The 27339-nt window shown below is 44.1% G+C and overlaps 1 protein-coding gene across 1 annotated transcript; it reads left to right on the plus strand.

Annotated features, from left to right (window-relative positions):
• The first annotated feature begins 995 nt into the window (after window positions 1–995).
• LOC139049613 (uncharacterized) lies at window positions 996–21316 on the plus strand. The gene is made up of 7 exons (XM_070525234.1): window positions 996–1172; window positions 2881–2967; window positions 13361–13405; window positions 13838–13879; window positions 14966–14986; window positions 18818–18880; window positions 21057–21316. The coding sequence occupies exons 1-7, from the start codon at window positions 1149–1151 to the stop codon at window positions 21198–21200; spliced, it is 426 nt and encodes a 141-aa protein (XP_070381335.1). The 5' UTR covers window positions 996–1148; the 3' UTR covers window positions 21201–21316.
• The last annotated feature ends 6023 nt before the right edge of the window (window positions 21317–27339 follow it).

Consider the following 27339-nt stretch of genomic DNA (forward strand, 5'->3'; position numbering starts at 1 on the left):
ACTTTCAATTTTCCGTTCACTTGCTCTCGTCCTTGTGCTTGAAGTCAGCTATGAAACAAAGCTTGCAACATTTAACGAAGGAACGCCAAAGCGAAAATAATTTTCTCGAAGTGAAGTTCTGCAGCTTCCGTGTGGGAATAGATTCTGCATTCTTCTGTGTATGCTAGACCACTCACTGTGTCCTTCAACACTAACAAAAGAGTCACTGTCGGTGTCGAACATACGGAAAATACTGCGCGCTCCCTGAGCAAAAAAAGAAAGAAAACCCAACTGTGGGACACTGTGAAGCAAAATTATTACGAAATGGACGAAAATACGAACACGAAAAGTGGGGAAGGCAATCCAACTGCGCCATGAGTGGCGGACATCAGGGCCACGATAGAGTACAAAGGGACCACGCTTTGGCCAAAAAAAGCGCTCACGAAAAGAGGAAGGAACACAAACGCTTCGAACGGATGTGGCGCCTGTAGTGAATAACGTGATTCCAAGCTTTTTGTCGCAGATTGGATTTTTTTTTCGGAGTCTATGAGGACAGGCAGAGATGCAACCGTGTTGACCACGTGGGCGACGGTTCCGCGCGCGCCCAGCAAGCTAACGCATCACGCGCTCTCACAGCGCAACCGACACACGCAAGTACAAAGCCAGACACATGTACAAGCGTATGGACACGCACTAACATGTTCTACGTTTGAATCTGGCGTCCGCAGGTCTATGTATCGGTAGTTTCTCATATATTTGTTACGAGCATGCCTTTTGAGTGTGAATGCGCGTTCGCAACCGAATCACACATACACGCAATCCGTCATATGACGCATTATGCGGTGCGTGCGATTATTTTGAATCTTCATTTTTTGCCAACAAGCTCACACACACACGAACGCCCCCCCCCCCCCCCCGCACACGCACAACACACACACACACACACACACACACACACACACACACACACACACACACACACACACACACACACACACACACACACACACACACACACACACACACACACACACACACACACACACACACACAACTCGAAACGGTTTCATCGTGTTCGGCTAAAGTGGACGGAGAGGGCACGCCGGATTTGAGCGGCTGGTGTTCGGCGTGGTGCACCTTTTTTTGCAGCCATTCGACTCGTGACCCCAATGGAGATGCGGCCACAAATGGAGGTAAGCCGCTCGACATGCATCCTGTAACATGGCGCTAGTGCGTAACCTACTTTTGACAAAACAAGTACGGTTAGTGGCGCTTATAGTATTACTAGACTCCCGTAAACGCGACGCTTCTTCAGCAGGTGATATGTTTGCGCTATAGGGATGGAAGTACTGCAGCTCCTGCAAGACGAGACGTCGGGTAAGCTTCCTTGGCGCGGTGCCTGACCGTAACCTAGTTTTTGCTAAACAACTGCAGTTACTGACGATTCAAATAACAGAGTTTCAGAAATGCGAAATAGCTGCGTCAAGTCAAGGTAAATTATTTATGCAACGTAAGTGCAGAATATTTTATTGTTTGTCCCTGAAACGCGAGTCTGGTTTGAAAATTTCCAACTTATGAATGTGTTTGTCAGAGCTGTTCTTAGGACACTTATGAATGTTTCGATTCGACGTTTGGATATTGCGGCTCAGGTCATCACTAAAGTGGTGTTAGTGTTGTCAGACACCTGAATAGTTGCATGACAGAAGGGACAATGGTAAAATGTAAAATATGAAGACATGATATTAAGAAATCTGAAAGCCAGCATGGGTTGTGTTGACGTAGGGAAGATTGGGGTACCGAGGAAGGGGGAGGGGGGTGTTAAGCGCCCTGTCTTACGGTGACCGGGACATAAGTTATAGTGATGGAGCTTTTCTTAGCTGACTTTCATTATAGGACTAAAAGGATGTGTTGGTGATGACATTAAACAAGGTAGAATACGAGAATAGTGACTTTGGGGAGATGGCCGAAACGCTAGCGTTCGAGGTATCTGCTTACCAACGCTCCGCTCATACATAAATTCCCTGATCAATAAAATTGCAATTTAGGTGTCAGTGATTGCTTCCGTAGTATGCCACTTAAGCATGTTTTCAGTGATGAAGACTTTTTCTTGATACATGGATACACACATTCAGAGAAACAACTAAACCATTTAACGACGCTTTTTAAGAAAGCTGAGTCACACGCGGAGAGAGACAGGGGGTGGAGAAGAAATAGATGCCGTTCTTGTTAAGTTACTGCTGCCGAAGACATGGATCTACATACTCCGGAGACCCCTTGTGCATTATGAACAGGTTGTCCGAATGAACAGATTATGAGCAGATTCTTCTCAGAATTAAATCGGAAGCGAATAAGTAAGATATTGATCCTAGATATCAAGTTGGATGCAATCTAAACTGCGTGGCAGTGTTTTCAGTATATACTAATCGGTAGCTTTCCTTAAAATTGGCTTTAATGTAATCTAGGGCGTTCTCCCGTCACCGACGACACATATGAAATGCATTTTGAATAATGTGCCAGTATGCATTTGAACCCAGGACGTTACTAACAGCATACCAACCAACCACACGATGTTACACTATCTCTATCTAGTGGCAAAGAAGGGTAATTGTGACGACAAGAAACAGGAAAAGCGATTATGTCTTTTACCTGTCTTCAGCTCGAAGGAGAACACTGCGCTATGCTCTTTACGCCTCGCTATTGGCAAGAGGCGAGAAAGTGGGACAAAGATTCGTTCAACTAAAATGATTGAAAAAAGGGAACCCATTGATTTCTACTTCAATTTCGCCTCTATTTGCACCCTATTAATACTCTCGCCCTACTGCTACTTTCGCCCTAGCTACTAACCGTTTCCAATTTCTATTGTCAGTCAGTTTTTGTTCTGATGTGTTTCTTTTTTTGCAGGTGTTTCCACCGTTCACAACTCTTGTCACTTCATTATCCCTTTGTTCGGTGGTTGCGACAGCATTTTTCTTTGGAGGATTGAATCAGGTAAGTGTTTTTACATTGTGTGCGTAGTGCCAAGGGCGCATCAACTGTTAGTCTTAAGAGCCGTAGAGAGATAGAAGAGCTTAGTGGAAGAAACGAGAAGACGGCTTCTCAGGCTGTCGAAAAGAACCCTGTCATTCGAAATTCGCTCGGGGCTTCTTGATCGATGGCGAACAAAGGAGACACGTAGCTCGCTAAAGCATCGGGCTACTGTGATTGAAGAACCCGTGTGATGCGAGTTGGATTTCGCCCAGAACAGGACAAACTTTAAAGGATTCTTTTTTTTTATTGGAGAGCGGTACATGCTCGGTGGCACATGCCAGACTTGCACGTGGCGAATTACATGTACATGATTACTCGCAATAAATATATCTATGGTAGCTTTACAAGTTACTGATTACTTTGTTTATTTGATAACGCTCACCGCAATTCACTTACTTTTTTCAGTATCAATTACGTTGTAACCAGGTCGTTTATTGACAAAACAAGCTGTAACAAGAGACGAAGATTTAGGCACTCGAAAGCTAGAGAAATACTTTTATTGAAATGAAGTCGGGTGGAAGTCCTTAGAATTTGGCGGCAGTACTGTAAAACGCCTCTATGTCTGCAATTCACATCGTCCAAAGGGACGAAAACATATACATGGGTTGCTTTCTTGCCACAGTCAGCATGATACAGTTACACCTAGATCATCTGACCGTGGTCGGCTTGCAGGTTTGCACTCGTCGTTTGGAGGTTCTTTTAAATGGCATTTATAGACGGGAACAACTGTTGCTTAATTCTTCGCTTAGTGCAGTCTAGACTTCTCTGATATAGTGAGAAGTCCATGCCATTGAACGCACGCTTCAGTCTGTCGGATACATGATTCATATACACTTAATTTTGCTACTGCAACCAGCGAGCAGTATTTTTAGGGCTCAATTTTACGAAGCTTTGCAGACGGAATGCAGATGAAGACAATGGCCTTGCAAGACACGTCGCGCGAGAAAGCGGCAGGAGAACATGGAATAACAGTCGATTTAGTCAAGCATGAATTAGATATTATGCTTGAAAGCTTGCGACCCTTTGCACACAATGCCTCACATCAAATGTACCAGAGAGCTGGAAGAATGCTTACATTATACTAACCCATTACAAGGAAGACCTTAAAGAATTAGGCAATTATAGGTATATTAGCTTACTTTGAGTAGTGTATAAAGTATTCACCAAGATAATTTCCAATAACATCAGGGCAACACTTCAATAAACCAGCAGAACAAGCTGGCTTCATTAAGAAATATTCTACTATGGATCCCATCCATGTCATCAATCAGGTAAATGAGAAATCTGCGGAGTATAATCAACCTCTCTATATGGCTTTAATAGATTATGAAAAGGCATTTGATTCAGTAGAGATACCAGCAGTAATGGAGGCATTGCGTAATCGAAGAGTACAAGAGGCATATAGGCATATCTCGGCAAATATCTATAAAGATTACACAGCTACCTACCATTACCGTAGAGGTAATGACCACCTCATCGAGCAATTTAGAACAAGAGTTAGAAATGTGCTATCTGCCATAGGCGATCTTTAAAATATTTGGTGCAGCTGAAGAAAGAAAAAAAAAACACCCTGTGTGATACTTTATAACACTCTTCTATGCCTGGTATATAGCGGAAACTTTGCAACAGCTAGCATATTTTTCCCACTTTCTTGGGGTCACAGGCAAATAAACGAATATGATATTAAAAAACTAAAAATAAAAATACAGTCGAAAATAAGAGATTGAACTCCTCTGTGCAAATTTCATTGAGTTAGGTTTAATAGTAATAAAAGTAGATCACTGAAGCGCCTCTCCCCTTAAATTATATAAACGAACATTGCATACATTCAGAACTTATATAGAAGAAGTTGATTTGGCAGACTTGGGCCTCAAGGGACGCTTACCTGAAAAGTTAAGCTTAGGCAGTCACAATAACTGTTAACAATGACAGCACTTCTACAGCAGGAAGTGAAGTAAGCGAACCATCGCGATGGCAAGTACGAAAGGTCTCCGTCCATAGGTGGTTTCCGCTATGCGGCATTTATGCTCTTGTGCACCGAAGTCATGTAAGGTTACTGGGCTTTTTAGGTGCCCAGGTTAAGTTGGGGATGAATACAATTCAAACGCCCCCTTGATACGAAATGTTCTGCATTAAAGTGTACTGCGTCAGATAATGAGTGATGATTAAAATTTGATCATTATACACCCAATTAAACCCTTTATAATGAGAGGTGAATTTGCCAAAGGCACCGCCATGCCTCGTCAACTGCGTTGTAGGTGTGCTGCTGCTTCGTCGACACTTGGCTGCAGTTTCTGAACCCGCTGCTGACAGTTACACCTAGTTAAAGACTAACTGACAGGATAGTTTGTCTTGTTTAACTCTTGAGGTAAATAAGCGTTACCAAATAAGGACACGTTAGAAGAGATGGCCACGATCGCTGTACATTTAATGATTAATTAGGAGGAGGAGCCCATTGGTGTATACTTGTTGTTAATAAACATTTGAGAGGAACATTTATGTGGAAGCTTTTGAATGCGATAGTTCACGTCGATGGTCACCCTTATAGCTAACGAGAGCAGCCGGAAGGGCAAACATTTGCGTAACTTTTCTTCAGGTGTGAGTCCCTTGTAGGGGTAGCCCTGCGGCATTTCAAGCTCTCTCGACGCATAAGGCATTACATGTCTGTAATCTCTAATTGAAATATTTTAAGCAAAACCCTCTGTGAGGTCTGCGAGGTGTGCGGTGTGCGAGGTGTGCGCATTGAAACGAAAGCGGAAAAAGCGGCCGCACACTGTGCTTTCCACGCCACACTGAAGCCGCACAGGTAGTAAAAAAATTCGAGCTTTCCATTGTGACGCCCCATGTAGTTTACGGGTGTAGCTTCCGACCGTAGAACTCTTTTCGTACAAACATCTTAGTGTGCGATACGGCAGAGTCGCTTGAAGGTATATCTTAACTGCAGTAAATTATGCTGACGTACATGTAACAAACATGCTTGAGAAGAAATTGCTGCCCGTACACAGATAAGGGCGGTGTCTAGGACTAGCAAGCAACAACAAAAATGTTGAAGAAAACTTCACGCGACCAGTGCCGATTCGACATGCGTTCTAGATAGTTTGCTACATAACTCGCATGGTGATTCTCTTCGCACACAAAGGGTCTTGGCTCACGGGAAATGCTGGGGCGGCTCTTGTAGCCGCTTTTGCCGACGTTTTTACGCGAATAATTTAAGGGCGCCGCACGGAAGGTACTAAACGAGAGCTCTGTTCGAAGAAGACAGCCATTCGGAGAACCATGCAGAGAATAAATCATAGCAAACAGTCTTCGTATGCTTTTCTCTATTCCCAATCTACTTCTGTGACGTTCTAAGAACATTTTTGAATGATGGTTACACAGCTATTGCTCCCGCTCGTAAAACTTTTTTTGACGTGCACTATGAGTAGTCTCAAATACAAAGAGGTGCGTACATTAGGCAGATGAGGTTGGAGATGGTAGGTTGTCGGTAAAACCATAAAAAAAAATAACAGGAACCGCGACCTGTCTTTATGTCAGGCATTCAATAACTGACACTGGGGAAGCGCAATTAAGGGAAATTCTCATTTGATGAACTCTCAAGTCTGCAAGATTACGTGCTCCGTAATCAACACTTGTTATTCCGAAAGAAGCGCTGCGGCGAGTTCGTAGTAAGATTGGATTAGCTGATGAGCTGAACACTAGCAGTAAAGTGCTGCTTCTCAAAGTCGAGCTCTGTTTACTTGCGAATGTATTCAGCTTTTTCTTTCGGCAATAAATGTATGCAAGATGATGTTGGCACATCGTAGAGGCGCCAGCTTCTTCGCTGCACCAACGTGCGATCAAAGGAGAAAGAGTTTGCAAAGAATAAAGCAGTACCGTTACACGAAACACCCAATGCGGGTTCCCGCGAATAGTTCGTAAGCCGTCAAACACAAGTCAAAGGCTTACAAGCCGGGTTGCAAGTCGGAAAAAAAGCCCAATGCAGTCCGTGTAATAAAAGTAAAAAGGAAACCAAAAGAAAAGGAAAAGCACTCTGTGGTAGCTTAGTACCTATGGCGCTGCACTGCTAAGTTCGAGGTTGCAGGTTCGGTTCCCAACCGCCAAGGTCCCGTTTCGATGGGGGCGAAATGCAAGAAAACTCGTGCCTTTTGATTGAGGCATGAGATGAGATGGTGATTTCGGCACATAAACGACCTGAATTTCTTTTCTTAAAAAGAGAAACAGCACAGACAGCGCTTCCGTTATCATTGACATAAATCTAAATGATGGGGAGTATCGTTGCATAAGTATTCCTTTGTTATGATGTATAGCTGCTCGCTTTATTGCTTTAAGAGTGCCCTTGCAATGCGAACAATTTTATATTTTGACTTGTATGTGACAATGCAACTTTGTTGTAGCTATCCTCTATATTGTTATATGCTATATGTTACAAATTTATGTGGTACTTACAACACGATTAAGAGCCAAGGATTAGCGGGCGCCGTAACTGTGCGGCAACATCTTCTGGTATGATGTCCATTAAAAAAAAAGGAATAGGTACTAGGCTTCAGTGACTCCTGCTATACTCTTCGTCACAGGAGAGCACAGAATTAAAACACGAAAATGCATTGGACTACACTGAAAGCAGCCTAAGGAGGAGGAAGAGTGTTGCTTGCTGCAGGCGAACTTGTTGCGTTGCAAAACTTTACAGCAACTGCTCCGCCCGACCGCGATTCATCAAGGGTGGTATAGGAACCGAAGCGCGCCACATTCCAGCTGGTAAAATAACATGATCTGTAAACACAAGAAGCTTAAACCTCGGCGCAACAGGCAGTGCGCTATACATTCCTCGTATAATGCCACATAGTTCACAATCCAAACTCTAGCCCTTTATGACGAACGAACTTTAGGAGGTACTAAAGCACCCATCTCCTAATATACCCATCGTCCAAGAGCATGATCAGATCCTTAGTCCTGCAGAGGAATCAAGAAAGATGTAGGATAGAGTACAAGGCACGCAGAGATTTACATATATCCGTAAATAAGTGAAAATGTTGAAACGAGTCAGAGAACACGCTATAATAACTCAGTTCATGGAGGATAATGTCATCATCATCATCATCAGCCTGGTTACGCCCACTGCAGGGCAAAGGCATCTCCCATACTTCTCCAACAACCCCGGTCATGTACTAATTGTGGCCATGCCATCCCCGCAAACTTCTTAATCTCATCCGCCCACCTAACTTTCTGCCGCCCCCTGCTACGCTTCCCTTCCCTTGGGATCCAGTCCGTAACCCTTAATGACCATCGGTTATCTTCCCTCCTCATTACATGTCCTGCCCATGCCCATTTCTTTTTCTTGATTTCAACTAAGATGTCATTAACTCGCGTTTGTTCCCTCACCCAATCTGCTCTTTTCTTATCCCTTAACGTTACACCTATCATTCTTCTTTCCATAGCTTGTTGCGTCGTCCTCAATTTGAGTAGAACCCTTTTCGTAAGCCTCCAGGTTTCTGCCCCGTAGGTGAGTACTGGTAAGACACAGCTATAATATACTTTTCTCTTGAGGGATAATGGCAACCTGTTGTTCATGATCTGAGAATGCTTGCCAAACGCACCCCAGCCCATTCTTATTCTTCTGATTATTTCCGTCTCATGATCCGGATCCGCCGTCACTACCTGCCCTAAGTAGATGTATTCCCTTACCACTTCCAGTGCCTCACTACCTATTGTAAATTGCTGTTCTCTTCCGAGACTGTTAAACATTACTTTAGTTTTCTGCAGATTAATTTTTAGACCCACTCTTCTGCTTTGCCTCTCCAGGTCAGTGAGCATGCATTGCAATTGGTCCCCTGAGTTACTAAGAAAAGGCGATATCATCAGCAAATCGCAAGTTACTAAGGTGTTCTCCATTGACTTTTATCCCCAATTCTTCCCAATCCAGGTCTCTGAATACCTCCTGTAAACATGCTGTGAATAGCATTGGAGATATCGTATCTCCCTGTCTGACGCCTTTCTTTATTGGGAGGATAATGTAGATACACACAAAATTAAACCCAGTAGTTTAGGTGCTTCTTGAAGTACACGTTTTGGAAAAAAAAAGATGAAAATTAAAACATGAGAGCATCAATGACCGCAAAATCCCCCCCCCCCCCATATCCATCTGATCTTCATGAAAATAGTTTTGTCTGCTCAGAAGCTGAACATCTGAGCTTAGGCCACCTTCAGAACGTTGTCTTTTGCAAACGACGCGCACGGCCATGGTCCGAGAATCTGCGCTTCTAATAGCCGTCTTGAGTCCAGTCGGTTTATAGCTATCCGGCGCTGGCGGTCGCAGTGGGAACAAAGACACAGAAGATGCTCAATAGCTTAGGTCCCGCACGCTTCACACGTACTTGATGCGTCATCCATTCCACGGCGGAACGAGTAAGCTTCTGCGAATGTCACACCGATCAAGGGGCGGCAGAACAAAGTCGCAACTGCATGGCACACTCGTGATCGCTGTTGCAGCTTTAAAGATGGCTTCAGTTTATGTAGGCGACACTTAGAGGAGCTGGAAAACGATCAGTAAGTGTGCCTGATAGACTAAGCTACCATATAAATTTTCCTTGGAGAGTCGGTTCTCGATAACACAGTGCTGGGTAGAAAACCTTAAGTTCGTCTGGTTAACCTACCTGTCTCCCTTATCGTCTCCCTTTATTGTATTTTGCCTTGAGATTCATTTCAATAGGGTAATTTTTCTTAAAGTAATATCTATTCAAAATGTTAATGTAACGGACGTAATGTTGTTAAATATAGGGCGAATCGCGAGTGCGATTTCATCCATAAACAGTGTTCACCAATAACACAGAGTTGAGTTCATCCACTAAGAAATCGGCGCTTCTATATTTTGTTCAATGTTACCTATAGCCGCGCTATATTTAAGTACAATGGAGTGTTTGCGAAAAAGCAGAACCGAGTGGCCCGATTCTTTTTTTAGTTAACTATATGAAGCCAACCGGCAATGAAGCAAACGAGACACCTAGAGTAAATTGTTTTAACTGAAATGTCGAAGTGATAAGGTACCTTATTTTATCATTTGTGGGTGCGGCCCGCTGCGCCCTAATCGCGCGCACCGACGGACCTCAAGATAGCTGTTCATCCATTCATCCATATGATGCCATCAAGTATCGTAAGCTACCTCTCCGTATCACTTCTCCATTTCAATGGAAGCAACAATTTACCCTATGCTATCTGTGGCTTCATTGTCCGTTGGCTTCGTATAGTTAATATGGAAAGCTGCCATTTTACCTCAAGTTACTGCGTAATCATTTAATAATTTTTATTTCATGGAGACATGTGCGGCAGTGTAGCTGCCAACATTTTTCAACAACGTACAGTTGAATCAATATGGTTATCAGCGTTTTGGCGACAACGAATAAATCACGCTAATTAATAGTTTTCTAAGAAACTGCTGGCCAGGAATGTTTTAGATAACTTTGAGAGGAACCGGAGTAGTGATAACCGCGTAAAAAGCCCAGCTATTTATTTATTTATTTATTTATTTATTTATTTATTTATTTATTTATTTATTTGGGCGTGTGAACATTACGGGATCAGCACGGGGTCGCGCGCTCGGTTTCCGGCCACGGCAGCCACATTTCGATAGATACGAAATTAAAAAATACGCCCGTGTACATAGATCTTGGTTAACGCTTGTGAATCCCACCATGTGGGAAAATTTAATCCGGTGCCTTTCACAACGGCGTTCATCACACACCCGCTGAGCTGCTAATGAACTTTAAACATCATGAATCAATTAAATAATCTCTGTATAATCAGTACATATGGTGCTGGATTCTTATGTGCTCTGCTGCATTGTCCTTTTCTTGTTTCATTGTTTAGCATGCATAAAGCACGCGCAGTGAGTCATCAGTAAATTTGGAATACTAACAACGGCGTCACAAAATCACGCAGTGACGCAGTGCCAACTAGCGTAGCGTGAAGCACGCAATCTCTGCTGCGCCTCGTCTCCGGCGCGTTTCGGTGAACCACGTGACAGACAGCTTTCCTCCATTTAGATAAGCGCTCATTAAATACTGCACTGCTTGGGTACCTCAACGGCCTGGGTCACGTAGAGAAAGCGGTACGGATTCAGTGCCAAGGTCAGGACGTGCTCAGGAAGCTTCGTCGCAATTCTCCTAATTACATTTGATAATCTCGCCACAGTAGTCTTACCTGTGTAAACAGAAAGACCTTGCTTGTCATGCTTCGAAGGATTCCACCGATGCAAAAACATTGTACGGCGCTCGGGATAAAGCCGAGAATTGAAGGTTAGAGGTTTGGGCATGGAGTGAAGCATACTTATAACGAAGAAAAATAAAGAGAAAATTTAATTCTGAGGACTACTTTTCAAGTTTACTTATCTTCTAGAAGGAAAAAAAGAAAGAGTGCTCAATGTATTTAATTTGCTAGCGATCATAAATGAGCTCTTGGTTTGCACAGGATTCTGCCGGTGCCAACCGGCAGAATTCTGTGGAAACCGGAAGAATTGAATTCAGACTACTGCATTTTATTTTTATTTTTCCTCGGAACGAATCCTCTGGACAGCACCAGTTCCCAACTATTAATTTTCAAAGTGCTCATCGGAACGAATTGGTGTTGCAGTTATTTTTGCGCTTCAATGCATAAAACAGAGGTGTTGAAAAAGTAACTGGAACACGAATGCGTTTCGTCACATACATTGAAAATTAAAATCTTGGAACTGGTGCTGTCCGGAGAAATTGTTCCAAGTGGATACGCCGTGCGAACTCAGCGGCTATAATTCGGAGATTGAAATATGCGGTGCAAAGGAATTAATAAAACAATTATTTAGCGTAATTACGTTAGTTATTCAACTGAAGATTTTGATTTCTCGTAGAAGCAGTGGCCGCCTCATCGAGTAATTCAGATCAAGGGTTAGAATTGTGCGATCTGCCATAGGCAATCTTTAAAAAAGTGGTGCAGCTAAAAAAAAAGGACCCTGTATATATGAATCGGGTTTGATTCCACCCCACACCGGATAAATTTTAAAGGAATCTTTTCTTCCTTTCGTTGAAGAATGGCACACACTCAGTGGCACATATCCAGTTAGCCATGTTGATCCGGCGGTCGGTTTTGAAACCGGACTTTTCTTCAATCAATACTGCTAAGCTTAATTCAGCAAATTGATCTATATCGAATTGCGTCGAGTCAATATTTCTTAAAGGTCGTGTCTGAATTCAATACGAGGCCCACAAGGCTCTACTGCAGGAATTCTTAACCACAGAACTAGACGCTTCTGTAGTTCCCACACCCTGTGTCATGGGATGTGTTAGGGTGTTCATTCCTTTTGTTTCTAATTTTTTTCCATCTCCTGCTAAGGTGGGTGAACATGTTCCTTTCAGCAGACAACTACTAGCCTACGTCCGTTTCTCCTTTTGTGATGTGCATGTATGTTTGTACATTCAGCGATAATGAGGCAGCAGTAGTCATGATGACAAAGGTGGAAGACAGCGAACGATTTTGGAACGATTGTTTCAGTCGCGACAAGTGATATATCGCTGGCGCACAACGCGAGATGAAAACACGGCGTTACGTAAGGGCTAAATAATTACATCCGTTTAATGAAGGAACCTTCAGGTTAAAGAGAAGGGATTCTAGCGCACTTCCAGCAAATTATTTGTGAAATATCTTAGTTAAATCCGACTTAAGCTTTTGTATTTAGAGAGGAAAAAAAAAGAAGACCCAATTAGCGTCTCTCGCTTATAGATACGCTCTCTGAATGTCCTAGAAAAAGAAAGTATGATTGCATGCATCTTGCTGCTAACAACAATGGCTGAATGCTTCTTAGCTGTATGAAGTACTGTTAATTAGGTTCGTATTGAACCCTCATTGTGCTTAGGAAGATTATATGGTTATTCACCAATTAATTACGCTTCGTGGCTCTTTCAAGCAGTACAGCCTGAGATCTTAAATCCTAGGCGGAGCTTCGCAACTTTGACATTATTATGCGTCATATAAAATAAACGGCTTAACAGTACCCAAATGCTGGCTCATCTTGGTTGGTATGATATATAGTAAGTAGCGTCCCAGGAAATTAGTGCAGCTGTCGTCAAGACCATTTGTAGACATTCTTACCGATAACTTAAACGATTCTGTAGAAAAAATAGAAGCCAATGGGCAAACACATTGTTTATCCGAACCCAATGTTACTGTAGAAAAGTTCCGCTTACCTTTTTACTGAGCTGACAATAGCATGTCGCGCAACTCTGGGAAGCTGATTGAGAGTACTTATTCAAAGTTTTGATAGCCAGATAATAAGAAGTTGCAAAAGGGCTTTTATGAGATATTTGAAAGGTTCTTCTGATTTGATTTTCAGGCAAACGTCAGGTTTTGTATGCTGTCTCAAGCGTCCTCGCTCCAGGTAAGCATTCTTGGCAGTACCGGGCACAAAGTATGACTGAGCACGGTACGAGTTGGTTACGCTTTCCGACTGATGAGTTTGATATGTCATGAGACAGCCATCGCTATTCGGGACCAAGCAGGTACTCTCAGGACGCGACTGCATCCTATCCCACGCCATCAATTAAGAAAGCTTTTGGCATGGTCATTGTCACATTTCACTACGTCTATGCATTTTAGTTCGGATGCAATGCTCTTGCTGAGGTTCTTGCTTGTTTTGTTCTTGATTGCATGTCCATTACATCATGAGTCCCACTCCTTAAATGCGCGTTGCGTGAGGAGGATTTTGTGACGAAAATAAGATCTTTATGCAAAATCTAGCCAACAAATTATTTCAGAGAGCGAAAGTTACTAAAGCAGCTAATAAAAAGTAAGCAAGTGTTTTATATTTCAGAGCCAATGCATTTTGTGCAACCAACACAAGTACAACACCGCTGTAAGTATTACACTATATCTAAATTATTACTATTTTTACTTGATACCATGTTCATTCCTACAGCGATTTTCCTTTCGGCAATCTTTCCTGACACGGCTGTGAGAACTTGTCCTGTTTTTGGGTAGGATTTCTGAGAAAGGAAAGCATACTTTTAGACGTCTGCTGAAATTTCGTTGCGTCACAAACATTGCACTGTCGCAGCTTACAGCCGAGTCAAATACGCTTGGGGCATGCTTTTAGGTTTATTTCAATGAAAAAATGCTGCAAATGCACAACGTAACCAAGAATCGAAATTAGATACCCTGGCATTTTGTGCTGTAATTTAATTTAGTGTGATTGCGCTCATGAGCATTCTTATTATTATTTCAATATTCCGCCTAGTTCATGATTACGCTGCGCTGAGTTTTACACTGGCAAAAAAAATACAAAGGAAGGAACGAGGACACAGACCGACGAAGCGCTTCGTCCGTCTGAGTCCTTGTTCCCTTCCTTGTACTTTCTTTTTGTTTTTGTTTTTGGCAGTGAAAAACTCAGCGCAACATATTCGTGAAGGTGTACAATTAAGTCCTTCCATTGATTTACCTAAAGCATTCCTTCTAGTGATTTTCACAACTCCGGTGGTAAGTGAGATTTCTATGACTTACGAACACACGTTAGTTCATGCTGTCTACTTCATTCACACATACTACCACATGATGGCTGCCGTAATATGAAGGTTGTCTGCTACAGGCTGCTGCATCGGTTAGCTTAACTAGTAGCAGCATTTGCAGACGACTGAGCGAGTCGGAGCAAGCGCTGAAACATCACAATGTTCTGCACCCACGTGACTAGCTGCGGCGCCATGACGCGATACGCTTCTTGGTCACCGAATATGAAAGCGATTCAGAGAAACGATAATACGCGGAATTATTTCGGGTACATTGAGGCATGGGAGTATGTTTTTTTCTGTGGTTTCACCTAACGCAAAAACGTAATGACCGGTTAGAAATGTTAAGAAATATTAATATCGATAGTGATGTTGATGCCTTACCGTCACTTGAACATGTGAACGTTTGTCACTTATGCTGCATTGAATTTGTTTTCCAGCTGAATGGCTGCTTAAAGCAGGTAAGTCCCCAGCCATGCTTTCGAAATCACGTTTCAAAATCTTATTCTTTACCAGCAGGCGGTTTGTTGGCTTAGTTGTCACCGAGCCTGTCCGTCAGCCAAGCGTAGCCGCTGCAGATAGCAGCTGTTGATGGAGAGTAACAGTTTGTCTATTAACGCGCTACTGCTCACGAAGTACCGGCTTACCAGAGACACGGCTCGCATTAACAACGTTGGTAGCGACATGTTGCCACGCTTTGCTGAATCACGACGAGCTAGAAACATTCTCTTGCCATAAATTTTTTTCTTCCGGTTTTTATTACATAATATTTCGAAGATGATGCTCAGCCTTTAAAGAGTGCCGACTAGTTATTTTCACACACATCGAATATTGGAGATCAGTTCTGAGAAACCCATATTTTCTTTTTGATTTGGTAGACTTGCCACAAGTCATATGTACAAGAGGTTTAACAAAAGGCTTCAAAAGAAACCCGTATTTGGTTTCCTTTGTAGCTTCATGTTACAGACGAGTGGCTGACAATCTGCCCTTTCATCCTTCTCATATCAGATATATATATATAGAAAGAATACGCCGACTCTGTAGAAAAGAAGAGTAACAAGGACCCAAAGGTCACATTTGCTGTCAGGTGACAGATACGCACTAAAAACAGCTCACGACAGAGACCACAAAAAACACACTGGAACGCAACATGATCTCACACAAACGCGGGAAAGACAACTCACAAAAGAGAGTCACATAAAACGCACTGAAACGTAAATGCAGTTTACACGATACAGTCACGAACTCGGATCATAAAAAGGCACGTGAATTCGAGTCGCAGATACGAACACAGAATAAGGTCTAATGAGACTAGGCACTGTACGGTGGATTATATCAAAACTGTAATTCATAATTTCCAGCTACATAATCTTCCTTCAAAAAAAAAAGTGTTTTGGTCTAAGGAAATTACAAACGAAGAACTGCATGTGTCACCCTCAACGGTTTACACTAACAGCTAACTGCGTAAGGTGATAGCGATAACACCTCTCGTTCCTCTCTAGTTAAACTCTGGGCCAAAAAGGTGGCGCCACCAACGCTGCCGCTCACGCGAACGCCTCCTGTAACCCAGTTTTCCGTAAAATTCAATACTTTTATGGAAAGGCTGTTCTTTAATATAGTAGTATAGACGCATGTGATGTGAAGCATCTAGTTGAATTCACACACCTTGTCACCCCCGTTGAGAACGTAAAAAAGAAAAGTTGAAAATGATGCAAGAATGTGAAACTAGAAATGATGGGAAGACGTCAGTGGTTCTTGTACATAGGACCCGCCTCAGATTGCCCCGACGCTAGGGCAGTGACACTGATTCCGGGTGTCGACAGGTGCCGGCTTTGTGCAGAGCGACTGTGGATGCTCATATTGGATTTGTTCCCGAAAAAGTCGATGGCGTCGGCACTTTATGAAAACTGGGCAGACACGCGGCTATAGTCCCTCCGACATGCAAACCTGCATTGCTTTAATGCTTAGGTAGTATGGTTGCGAAAACGACAACAAAGGGAGCGTCCAGTCTTTTGTAAGCGCATAGGCGTTGACGAGACCAACACTTTCATCTACAAGTGTGAGCCGCAATTTCAGAAAGCGGCCATTGCTTCTTCGATGACGGGCGTTGCGGCGAAAGGAAGGAAATTAAACACAAATATTTGCCGCGTCATCCGAACAGCCGCGGGTGCAAAAATATTTCACAACGTCCTGAAATGTGCGTACAACAGACGTCCTGCATCTTCGTAGTTTCGTACCGACAACACTTATATAATGTCAAACGTGAACATTCAGAATCATTCTACGAATGGAAGGATAATCAAAAAGAATGCAAAGAAAGCCTGGAAAATTGTGCATATATTTCTGGGTGCTCGAGAATCTTTTCCCCGTCTTTTTCCTCAACATCAAAAGTGAGGAGCCAGACTACCGAACTCATCAAGAGAGGAAGGCACACATTTTGCAACGTCGGGAAATTGCGTCCGATAAAACGTCAGCAGCAACAACAACCGTGGACGACTCGGGCAAGCAGTGCAGGCGCGCACAAGATCACAACTGTCACCCTCGAATGCAAGCGGCACGTCTCGGACGAGAATTGCCATTTTTTCGCGATAACTGCATTCCAGCAAGTAGCCCGGTTGATAAGCCGGACTACTTGCCGAAAGAAATAAACTCGGAAGACTTTTCCTTTTTTCCTCTATACATAAAGCTTGGCCGCCTACTTCCTGAGAACATTTACGTGCTGCACGCAATAAAACTGTTTGGCACGAGTAAGAAAAAAAAGAAGATTGCATCTGAGTTGACAACATGATTGTGAAATATTGTGTTTGCCATATTTTTGACTACTGGGAGGACTCGAAAATACAAACAGTCGGCGAAAAGCGTATCTGAAGAAAGCGCTACAAAAAATATAACAATGCAACAAAAAACTCTCACACAGAGGATGGGCGGACGTCAGGGGAAACAGTAAAGCCGCTGAAACCAAATATCTTCAAATGAGACTGAGAAAAAAAAAATGGGGCGAGGGTAGGGGAGTTGTGGTGGTGAAGCATTCGAGGATTGTTTGACGAGGCTGAAATGCCTGAAAGAGGAAAAGAAAATGGAACCGCCCGAGGGTGTCCAGAATAATAGGAAAACGGCCGGGCCGTATGGAGACGAGAGAAAACTGAGGGACGCGGTCGATTCATGAAAACAGGCAGTCTGGTGTTTTGTGTCCCATAAGAAACTGGCCGCTGAAATGACGCCAACGGGTTGTGGACCAGCACCGAAAACTTGGAGTCGAAAAAGACATGTGCGGGAACCACGCATTTCCACCGTCATTTTTGACATACGCTTAATCTTCTAGCTCTCTCTCCATCGTCAACCGCGTTCGGCTTGCTAGCGCATGCTTTTCTCCACGCCAGACAGTTTCGAAATGAAAGGAGTGGCGTCTAATGATACACCACGCGTCCTCAGTTCGAGATTTGTACTTAAATATTCGGCTCCCTTGTCCGCCTGGGCTGCTCGCTGACGGGTTGCACTTTTCTTTCCTCTAAATGCTTAGTCTTCTATACTGCACTTCACGCTAATACATGCCCATAGCCAGCGTTGCCGGAGACTGAGGTTCCGAATGAAATGCGAACTAAATATATTTGTCGCACCCTTCTTCAGTAACGTGCGTGCCAGGTGAAGCACCCTGCAGCTAGCGGAACCATTTGGTGAACGCAAACTGCCGCAAGTGCCTCGTACTGATCAGACGCAATAAGTTTGCATTGGTCGCTGGGACCTGCGTGTGGTGATGATGCCTTTTTCATCAGAAATATAACGCACCCACTCAGTGCTGAAACGCAATGCGACACGGAATATTTCACAGTGGCCACATTTCGCGAACAACGCTTACTTGCTTAGTTCGCTCGGGTTTTAAGGCGGCCGACAGAAGCTTAACGCCAGACAATCTAATATGATCAATGCGTTAAAGAAATATCAGCTTCGGCAGGCGAGGACGGCGAAGAATTCACATGATTCAACTTGTTGAGTTCCATCCGCGGAGTAAACACATGCGTCAGAATAAATGGCAGGCCTCGGGACCGAAGATGTCGCGATCCTTCGCTTTTCATATTTACTACACCAATCCTCCGTCTTACAAATATCGCTCACTCAAACTAAAAAAAGTTTACCCCCTTTGAGGTGTAACTTGTACCCTAACAATAATTGTCACCTGCCTTGCTTGCCTTTCCTTTCTCGCATACTCTGCACTCGGTACTTTCCTGTCAAGAATGCCACGTCACGCTGATAACACGCGAGGCATGCTCAATAACATGCTCTTCATTTTGCAGAACTCGCTGCCGGCCAATATCTCTCAAGAGGAAGCATTCTGCATTCTAGCAGCATGCATCGACGTAAGTGCGAAATTTGCGTGGATTTTAGCTTCCACGGGAGTTCGACAAAACGTCTACCTGTATGCGTGAATCAAACGACGAAGCCTGTCATTGTCATTGGTCTTTATATATGTACGCATTGACATAACGTAATAGGAGAGGTCTGTGCATTTAGGTGGCACTGCCTACCCCTCTCGTCGCTTGGCAAAAAAACATATTTTAATAAAATTTGTTACAAAATGCGGTGCAGAAGTATCACAAAAACAGTCAGTCAGCGATACCACAAAGTTATGTACATGAGTTCAGGGACCCACAGAAGGTGAACATGTATACAGTTGCAAATGTGAACATATGTGCTTCGCATTTCCATAGAGCACACAAAGAAGTTCCGTTTCACAAATAAACAAGTCCACTTTCATCCGTACTAGTATACCACATAAACTTTAACGAAATAACAAGCATAGACTTGTATGATACATGTATTCTTCAGTGGACACTAAAGTTTACTATAAATCTAGGATACTTGCGTTTTCTCAGAAAACCTCTAAAGCGAAAAGTGTTGTTTGCTGAAGCCTTGTTATTGGCCATTACCCTGACTATATTTTTCAGGACGAATGGTCGCCGATCTAGTAGCATTAAATCTGCTCTCGAATTCTGTCTGGGCGTTTCTAATGCCCAGATGAAAAACAAAGGCATTCTCACGCGGAGATCTCTAGTTACTTCAGTATAGCGCCATCTCACTCCGCCCTAAGGCTACAAGTTTGGTAATCTCCCCACCGCACTTAATCATCTGCGGAAGAACGGTCAATCGCAGCAAAGGGCATCCACAAGCGAGTGTGTGTACGTTACAGCAACTGAAAGCTCCTTCACAAAAATCACCCACAGTGCCCGATCTCAGCTCTAAAGAAATCCTACGCCACTCATTGGCTGCGTATACTTTCCCTTGCCACTCGTTCTGTTACTGAACAGGCCACTGCTTATGTGCTCTCTAGATTGCGCCACCTTGAGCTACACTTCTTCCTTTTAATATCGACTAGAGCATCAGCTGCTCCCGTTCGCTCTCTAATCCGTACTGCCTCCTCCCTGTTTCTCTAAGGTTACTCCTATAATGTCTCGTTCCATCGCTCGTTACGCTGACCTTAGCTTATTTTCGAGTTCTTGGTTATCCGCCAAGCTTCCAATTTCTGAACTACCAGTGCTTCAAGTTAGCAGGTCATGCGGCAAATTAAGCCCGTCGTTATTCACAGTGTTGTAGAGGGAGTCGGCAAGGAAGGAAGGAAGGAAAAAGTGGCGAAGGAAAGGCAGGGAGGTTAACCAGTTTATCTCAACCGGTTTGCTACCCTACACATGGGAGCGGGATGGGGGGATGAAAGATGGAGAAGGGAGAGAGAGAGAGCATATAACACAGCACACACATCGTCAGTTAGAGTCCATCACTCTTGCGTGGTACATGACATCATTGTCACAGCCGCTTGTCCAATCCCGTCTGTTTCAAAAACCGAAGTTGACACGTATATACACAACAAGAACTGTACGACCGTGGGCGATTCCTTTTGCCAGAGTAAATTATTGTGCCGCATTGAACTACGTTTTCTAAAGTTCTCGCTTCCCGCCATACCAAAAGCAGGGCACGCATTTGATCGGGGGAGGGGGCCGGTGGGTGATGTCGCACGTCGTTTTATGGCAGGTATACCTGGTACACAATTTCCTGAGGGGTGGGGGGTCAAATTCCTACGTGCCCCCCCCCCCCCCCCCCCCCCGCCTCCTTGCTACGCCCTTGGTTTCAATGGAAGGGAAGCGCATGCAGGGGTAATTGGAGATCACCGATAGAAACCTTCGTTCCGCAGTGGACTTAAAATAGGGTCACGGTTCAAGAATCTCCTTTAATAAGGCGATTCTTTCGTAAGAAGCGAGATGAATCTGTTGTAACAATACCTTGGTTCAGGTGAATTCGTTATCTTGACAGTTTTCTTAAAAAAGCGCTGAACACGAAAACAAAATAGCACGCATACGACAGCGCCCATCCTGCATTATGTGTGTTGTGCGGGAACTATGAAATGAGAGAAAACGCAAGGGATGTTAACTTATTTTTATTATTATTATCGTTGCTGAAACCTAGAAACAGTAAGGAAGAAAAAGACGGAAAACAAAGTGGGACGAACGTGTTGTAATGGGTGACGGGCAACCGCCTTCGCAGAGTCCCCGGCAGACTCCGATAACGCTTGGCAAAAGGAAGCGGCGTGAAGGTGGGACCCCGGCTGAAGATGAGAACGTGGTCGACGAGCAAGTCGCCCACTTGGTGATGGAGGACTACGAGCTCGACGACGACGGGAGCTTGTGAAGCTCCTGCGACATGTTGCTGCGCCCACGCGCACGCGCGCCATCGACCAATGCGTTCGTTTTCTAAGGGGTCAATGGGCTCTTCGAAAGAAATAAGAAGTCCTAGTGAATAAGTGCTCGCACCGAAGTTGCCATTACAAGCGGATTGATTCCGGAGGTAAAGATGAGCTTATAGACGGCAAATATTGGAAAAGAGAGAGAGCGAGTAAAAAACAAGGAATTAGCATGAACTACTTAAAATTTGCACTACTATATACCGTTAAATTCATCATCGCTTGCTTTTGAACGCAGCTACAACTTCTTTTGCAGGGGAACTAGATTCGTCTTATCAAAAAAAAAATACACTGACACATTTTTGCTGTAAGAAAAGTGTTAGCAATTTGGCTACTGAAGACGCGATCTTCAATATCGTAATTGAGAAAACGTCTGTATTCGAAGATAAATAAATAAATAAAGCACTACAGGAAGGGAAATAAAGTAAGGCAAGTGCATAGACTAAGAAGAAACAAAGAAACATAAAACAAGATTGAATTTCTATAATTAAACGGTACCACCCTTGTATACAATATATGTCAACACGAGATGTTATGAAACAAGTATGAAACGTTAAATTATTTTTCGACTGGTATTCGTTTTGCGTCGTCATCTAGGTTCGTCAACGTGAAATTGGCTTCTTCACCCAAAGACATGTTTGAATTTACAAATAAGCAAAGGCACTGATGGCGCTAATAGTTGGCCAAGTAATTAGATGGACGAGTGGGAATGTTATCGTTCACCTTTTATTGTAAGGCTCGAAGGCTTGCTTCTGCTTGAAAATTGTATGAAAACGAGGACTGCGTGCTTTCTGCACCGCCGTACATTGCCGTTAGTTACGAAATAGATGCATGGGTACATACAGATTTATTTCGATATGTTCACGCCTCTTGCAGCGAGCACAAAAATGTGGAAGCGACAGAGTTTTTGATTTTGTGAGTTCTATTCCAGTATGCGGGGCACTGGCTGGGACACTGCAGTGAGTCAGTATCAGGAACACGCGCTTCCATTATATCAAACAAATGTGCGTGCGATGGATATCGGACGAAGGCGTATCGTGCACAGGACAAATAGTAGAATTTCGCTCGGATCAGGCGCTCCCGCAAAGCCGTATGACCGCGAGTATGCGATAGTAAGAACCACGCCAACAACGTTATCAGCCGAAGGTGTCAACTCTCTGATCGCCGGATCAAACCACCAACGTGAAGTCAACCTTGTGCACTCGTAGCGCAATGCATGCTATCGCAAAAAAAAATAGAAAAAGAAGGGACGTTGAGTTGCTTCACTTATGAGAGGAGGAGACAAAGGAGAGGAAAGACAGGGAGGTTAGCCAGTGTAAGTACCGGCTGGCTACCCTGTGCTGGGGAAAGGGGTAAAGGGAATAAAAGGAGAAAGAGGAAGAACAGGAAAAAAAGAAAAAAAAAGAAAATTCAAACAGTAACGCGGAACTACGCGACCGCCTTTGCTTCACTTATGGTGAATAACTAAACACGGGCAAAAATACAAAGCCAGCGGAAATGTATGCCACGGCGAGTGGAAGTGGCGTCATCTATGGCCCAGACAGCGACGCGAGACATGAAAAAAAAAGCGTAAATAAAATAAGCACGTATGGGAGGATGGTGTACAATGGTGAAGAGGCGGGGGAAGGGCAGCTAGCGTGCGTTCCTGATTTACACCCCCCTTCCGAGGAAGCCATTGTCCACGCCGTAACACGTGCTTTGTGCCGAGTCGAATCACATATACTCGCTCCAGTAACCATAGACACTCGCCTTCCGTTGCCGCTCCCACTTTATTACTTCTTCATTCCTTTCTTAATTCCTTTCTTTCTTTCTTTCTTTCTTTCTTGCTTTCTCTTGCTTTCACTGCCACAAACCAAACACACTTGTGATGGTCGAGTGTACTACGGCAACGATACACAGCGACTGTACACCGCACTTACAAACCAACCCAACTGTTTGCCGACTCTCAAACACGCTATTTGTTTTCTTGTTTTCCCTCCTTCGGACATTTTGTTCCCTTTATTGCGGCGGGCTCGGAGAGCGCGAAACCTCTGTCCCAGTCGAGATAAGAGACCAACGGTTATGTGCCCCCCGGGGTACATTGACCCCCGTGAGAGACAGGACGCGTCGGTGGCCGTCCGGGGGAGGCTGATTCCCGGTCTCTGGCATGACCCCCTTGAATGGCACTAAGAGAGAAACGCAGCCACCGATGTCGGAAAAAAAAGGCGAAAGCAGCTCTTACGGGACCACCCGACCCGTGGAGGGCCGTGCGAGAGCGTTGGAACTCTCACTCGGAACCAGCCCGCAGACGGACGGGCTAGTCTCGAGAGAAGAGTGGTTGTAATGGATGAAGCCAAATGGCCGTCATAAAAGCGGCTACGGTCGAATCGGACACGCGGTCTGGTCGGGACGAGGAGTGTGTGGGAGCCTGCCGAATTTTCGCCGTAAGTCGATCCGGGACCGGCGGATGCCGAGATCGGGGAATATTTCGAATCTTTCGCAAATGAGGCCGCGCAGCCGTGCCGAGTTGGTCAGACGATGCGTTGCGCCATTCCGGCCACGGAAAGAAAGCGTAAGTATGTATGTAAGCGAGCAGGAGCGTTATGATCGAGAATGTCGAAGTGTCGGCGCGATTTCGTGCGGGGGCGTGGAATTGCGATAAGCGCGAAGCGCCGATTCGAGCTCTACGTGCTTCAACAACTTTGCGCAGTGTGATATCGGCTAATGAAACGCGATGACGCGTGCCCACTCTATAATACGTGCGCCGTGTGATCACGCCTAAAACAAAAATGAATCGAAAACGCGTATGTCTCTGGTATTCATTCATTTGCCTCTATAGCACTATGTACACGGCGAAAATGGCCCATATGTGAGCCTCTGAAACTTTTCTTGCACCACATATGCTCTATTATTGTTCATACTTCGCGCACTATTCATACTGTGACCTGGGAGTATTACCGTATGTTGAGCGCTTTGATACTGAAGAAAAAGGCAGAGGAAGCTTACAGGGTCAAGGACAACGCCGGGCACGCAAACACGCTCACGTGACCTGTGTTGCTCTTATCTTCCTCACACATCGGTTGAATATTTGTCTTAGTTTGCTGGTTTTCTCAACTTCCTTGTTTGTTGGTGCCTTTTTGCTTTATTATTTGTTGCAGTTTTGTCTTACCGTGCTTTGATATGCTGTAGCCATTTTTTCCATCTAATAGATTGGTCGCTAAATCCCATACATGTAATGCCGTCGGAAATAAAAAGAAAATATATGGCATGTCAGCGCTTTTGTGCTATTTGTTTGCTTTTTCCTGGTGTAATGACACTTAATTAGCAACCCGCCGTAGTTGTTTGGCGGCTATCGTGTGGGGCTGTTGAGCACGAGGTCGCGGAATCGAATCCCGGATAAGGTGGCCTCATTTCGATGGGGGCGAAATGAGAAAACACGCGTGAACCTAAATTTAGGTGCACGTTAAAGAATCCCAAGTGGCCCAAATTACCGAAGTCCTGTACTACGGCGTGCCCCTTGATGCAATCGCGGTTCTGGCTCGTAAAACAATCGTCCAGTATCAGAACTCAGAACTTTAGGTCAGTGCTCCGAAAGAACATCCGCGTTGAAGACCTTACTCGCGTTATTAAGGTTCCTGCGGCCTACGGGGCTTCAGGATAGGCTCTAAGAATGCCGCCCCCTACCACTCTATAGTGTATGCGCTTTGTCCGTGGTCGTCTCTCTATCTCTCCCTTCCACCCCCTTTCTGTTTTTATCCCCCTTAACTCTTTCCCCCGTGCAGGGTAGCCAACCGGAACTACCTCTGGTTAACCTCCCTGCCTTTCTCAGCATTATTTTCCCTCTCTCTCTTGGCTCGTAAAATGCTATAATTAAAATGGCATCTAGCACAAAGTAGGCGATAAGGGGGGGGTGGGGGAAAAGCCGTAAAATGTGAAAAAGAAGACAAAAAAAAAGGGGAATCAGCGCAGATATTCATTAAAGAACGCTTCTGACAGTGAAATATTATATATATATATATATATATATATATATATATATATTATTATTATTAAGCACATGCAATTTCCCCTATGTTGCACTTGGTGTCAGTGTTTGTTGGCTTCTCATTATATGACTATATATATATATATATATATATATATATATATATATATATATATATATATATATATATATATATATATATATATATATATATATATATATATATATATTCAGGTAAGTAAAGCTTATGGCTTTCGCATAAGAACAAATCAGAATAAACCCATGGAACAATGAATCGCGCATAGTGACATCAGGGTACCTTGAATGCGACAAAAGTTGATTACATTAAGACGGTTACTTGATTATTATAATAATTAATATGAGCATCGTAATCATCATCATCATTATTATCCGGTGAACATTTCTGAGTTATAAAAGGCAGGTACAGAATCCTGAAGGTAAGCTCTACCACTCTCAGCTATGGGAGCTTAAGCTAAATGAGCAGAGCTACTAAAACAGACTAAAAAAATTGAGTTTATCTTCCCACTTAATAACCGGTAACGTGCTTGTAGACGTTCGCACGGCCTCAGATAGGCAGTGAGGAAAGGGCTGCTATGTTTTCTTCTTTCAACCGCAATACCGCACGCGTGCTGTAAACGTGACAGAAAATAAATGAAAATAAAGCATGACGCAGGCTGCAGCTGCGGATCACCCATCGAACAGCAAGCTTATGGCGATAACGCACAAATAAATGCCACGTGTTCTCTAACGAATGACGCGTGTGCGCTTCGCAATTGTGATTTTGTTGCGTAGTCAGGTGGGCCACACCTGCCCAGTCCTGCATGAGAGAAGCGTAACGCGGGGTACGCGGCGTCACCAAACGCTTTCACGATGGTTCAGAAGCAAGCTGAGAGAGGATGCAGACGAGGATTGAATGCGCGTTGATTGGCTGCAAGACGTCCCGCTGATACATTAGCGCACAAGGCTATTCACTCTTCGTTTACCATTGAGGCATCTGTTTCGGTAGAGAGAGAGAGAGAGAGAGAAAGAGAAAAGGGGAAGGCAGGGAGGTTAACCAGAGAAAAAGATCCGGTTGGCTACCCTACGCTGGGGAGAGAGGGGAGGGGGAGGTAAAGTGGTAACAAAGTAGAGATAAGGAAAGGAAGGAGCGTAGACACACCATCACAATGGTCACTGTCACCGAATACTGTCATCGCACAACACAGGGACACTTGCCGCACTATCAACATCTGTTCAGGCTACAGCCGCCTGTCCAATTCTATCGCCCTCAAAAACCGCAACAGTGCCCTCGGCACCCTCTGCTGCGATGGCTTATGATGGCGGTATTTTAAAATAAGTTCCTCTGTGAGAGGTCTTTGGTCAAAGCGCGCTATCGCGGTTGCGAGTGATTGTATCTGTTTGGGTAAACAAACAGGCCACTCATGCTCCTTTTAAGAGTAACAAAGTCCGGTTTGGTTCAGCAATAGCGTAAGTTCCTGATGCAGCTAAACCAAATGTGCCTTTTAAGCTACTCTATGTAAACACAAAAGAAAGTTGTCTAAATGATAGGGTCTAAATTACGTGGCAAAACCACGATATGATTATGATATAGGCCGTAGGGGGAAGTTCCGGGTTAATTTTAACGACCTGGCCTTCTTCAACGTGCTACAAAATTTAAGCACACGATCATTCTTTCATTTCGCCATCGTCGAAACGCGGCCGCCGCGGTCAGGATGAAATCCACGACTTCCAGCCAAGCAGCGCAGCGCCATAGCGCCAAAACTACTGCGGCGTGTCCGTTAAACGGAGCAACCGCACGCGCATATCTGTGTGCGCTAATGCAACAGTCCAAATGCTTAGTCCTCGCTTCGTAACAGAATAACAATCGATCGCGATGGTATCTGCCCAGGCGGATAGCGGTAGTGAGCAAACAAATGGTTTTGTCTTAATCTCCGCCATATGTTACTACTACTACTACTACTACTACTACTACTTCAGAGCGACGGAAAGGCACAGGCCGCCATCACAAAGATCAAGACTACATCCGAACAGATACTTGGTATGATTCGGAGGGTATCAAACAGAAACCGAGGCCTTAAAGAGGACGATGCCATGCGCCTGGT

This window comes from Dermacentor albipictus, chromosome 9 (assembly GCF_038994185.2).
Source record: "Dermacentor albipictus isolate Rhodes 1998 colony chromosome 9, USDA_Dalb.pri_finalv2, whole genome shotgun sequence".
Taxonomy (NCBI): domain Eukaryota; kingdom Metazoa; phylum Arthropoda; class Arachnida; order Ixodida; family Ixodidae; genus Dermacentor; species Dermacentor albipictus.

Excerpts from the sequence above, each read along its gene's own strand:
- LOC139049613 (XM_070525234.1), top strand. The coding sequence starts at position 1,149 with ATGGAGATGCGGCCACAAATGGAG. Across the intron at positions 13,880-14,965 it reads AACACAAGTACAACACCGCT|CTGAATGGCTGCTTAAAGCA; the intron begins GTAAGTATTACA and ends TTTGTTTTCCAG. Across the intron at positions 14,987-18,817 it reads TGAATGGCTGCTTAAAGCAG|AACTCGCTGCCGGCCAATAT; the intron begins GTAAGTCCCCAG and ends TTCATTTTGCAG.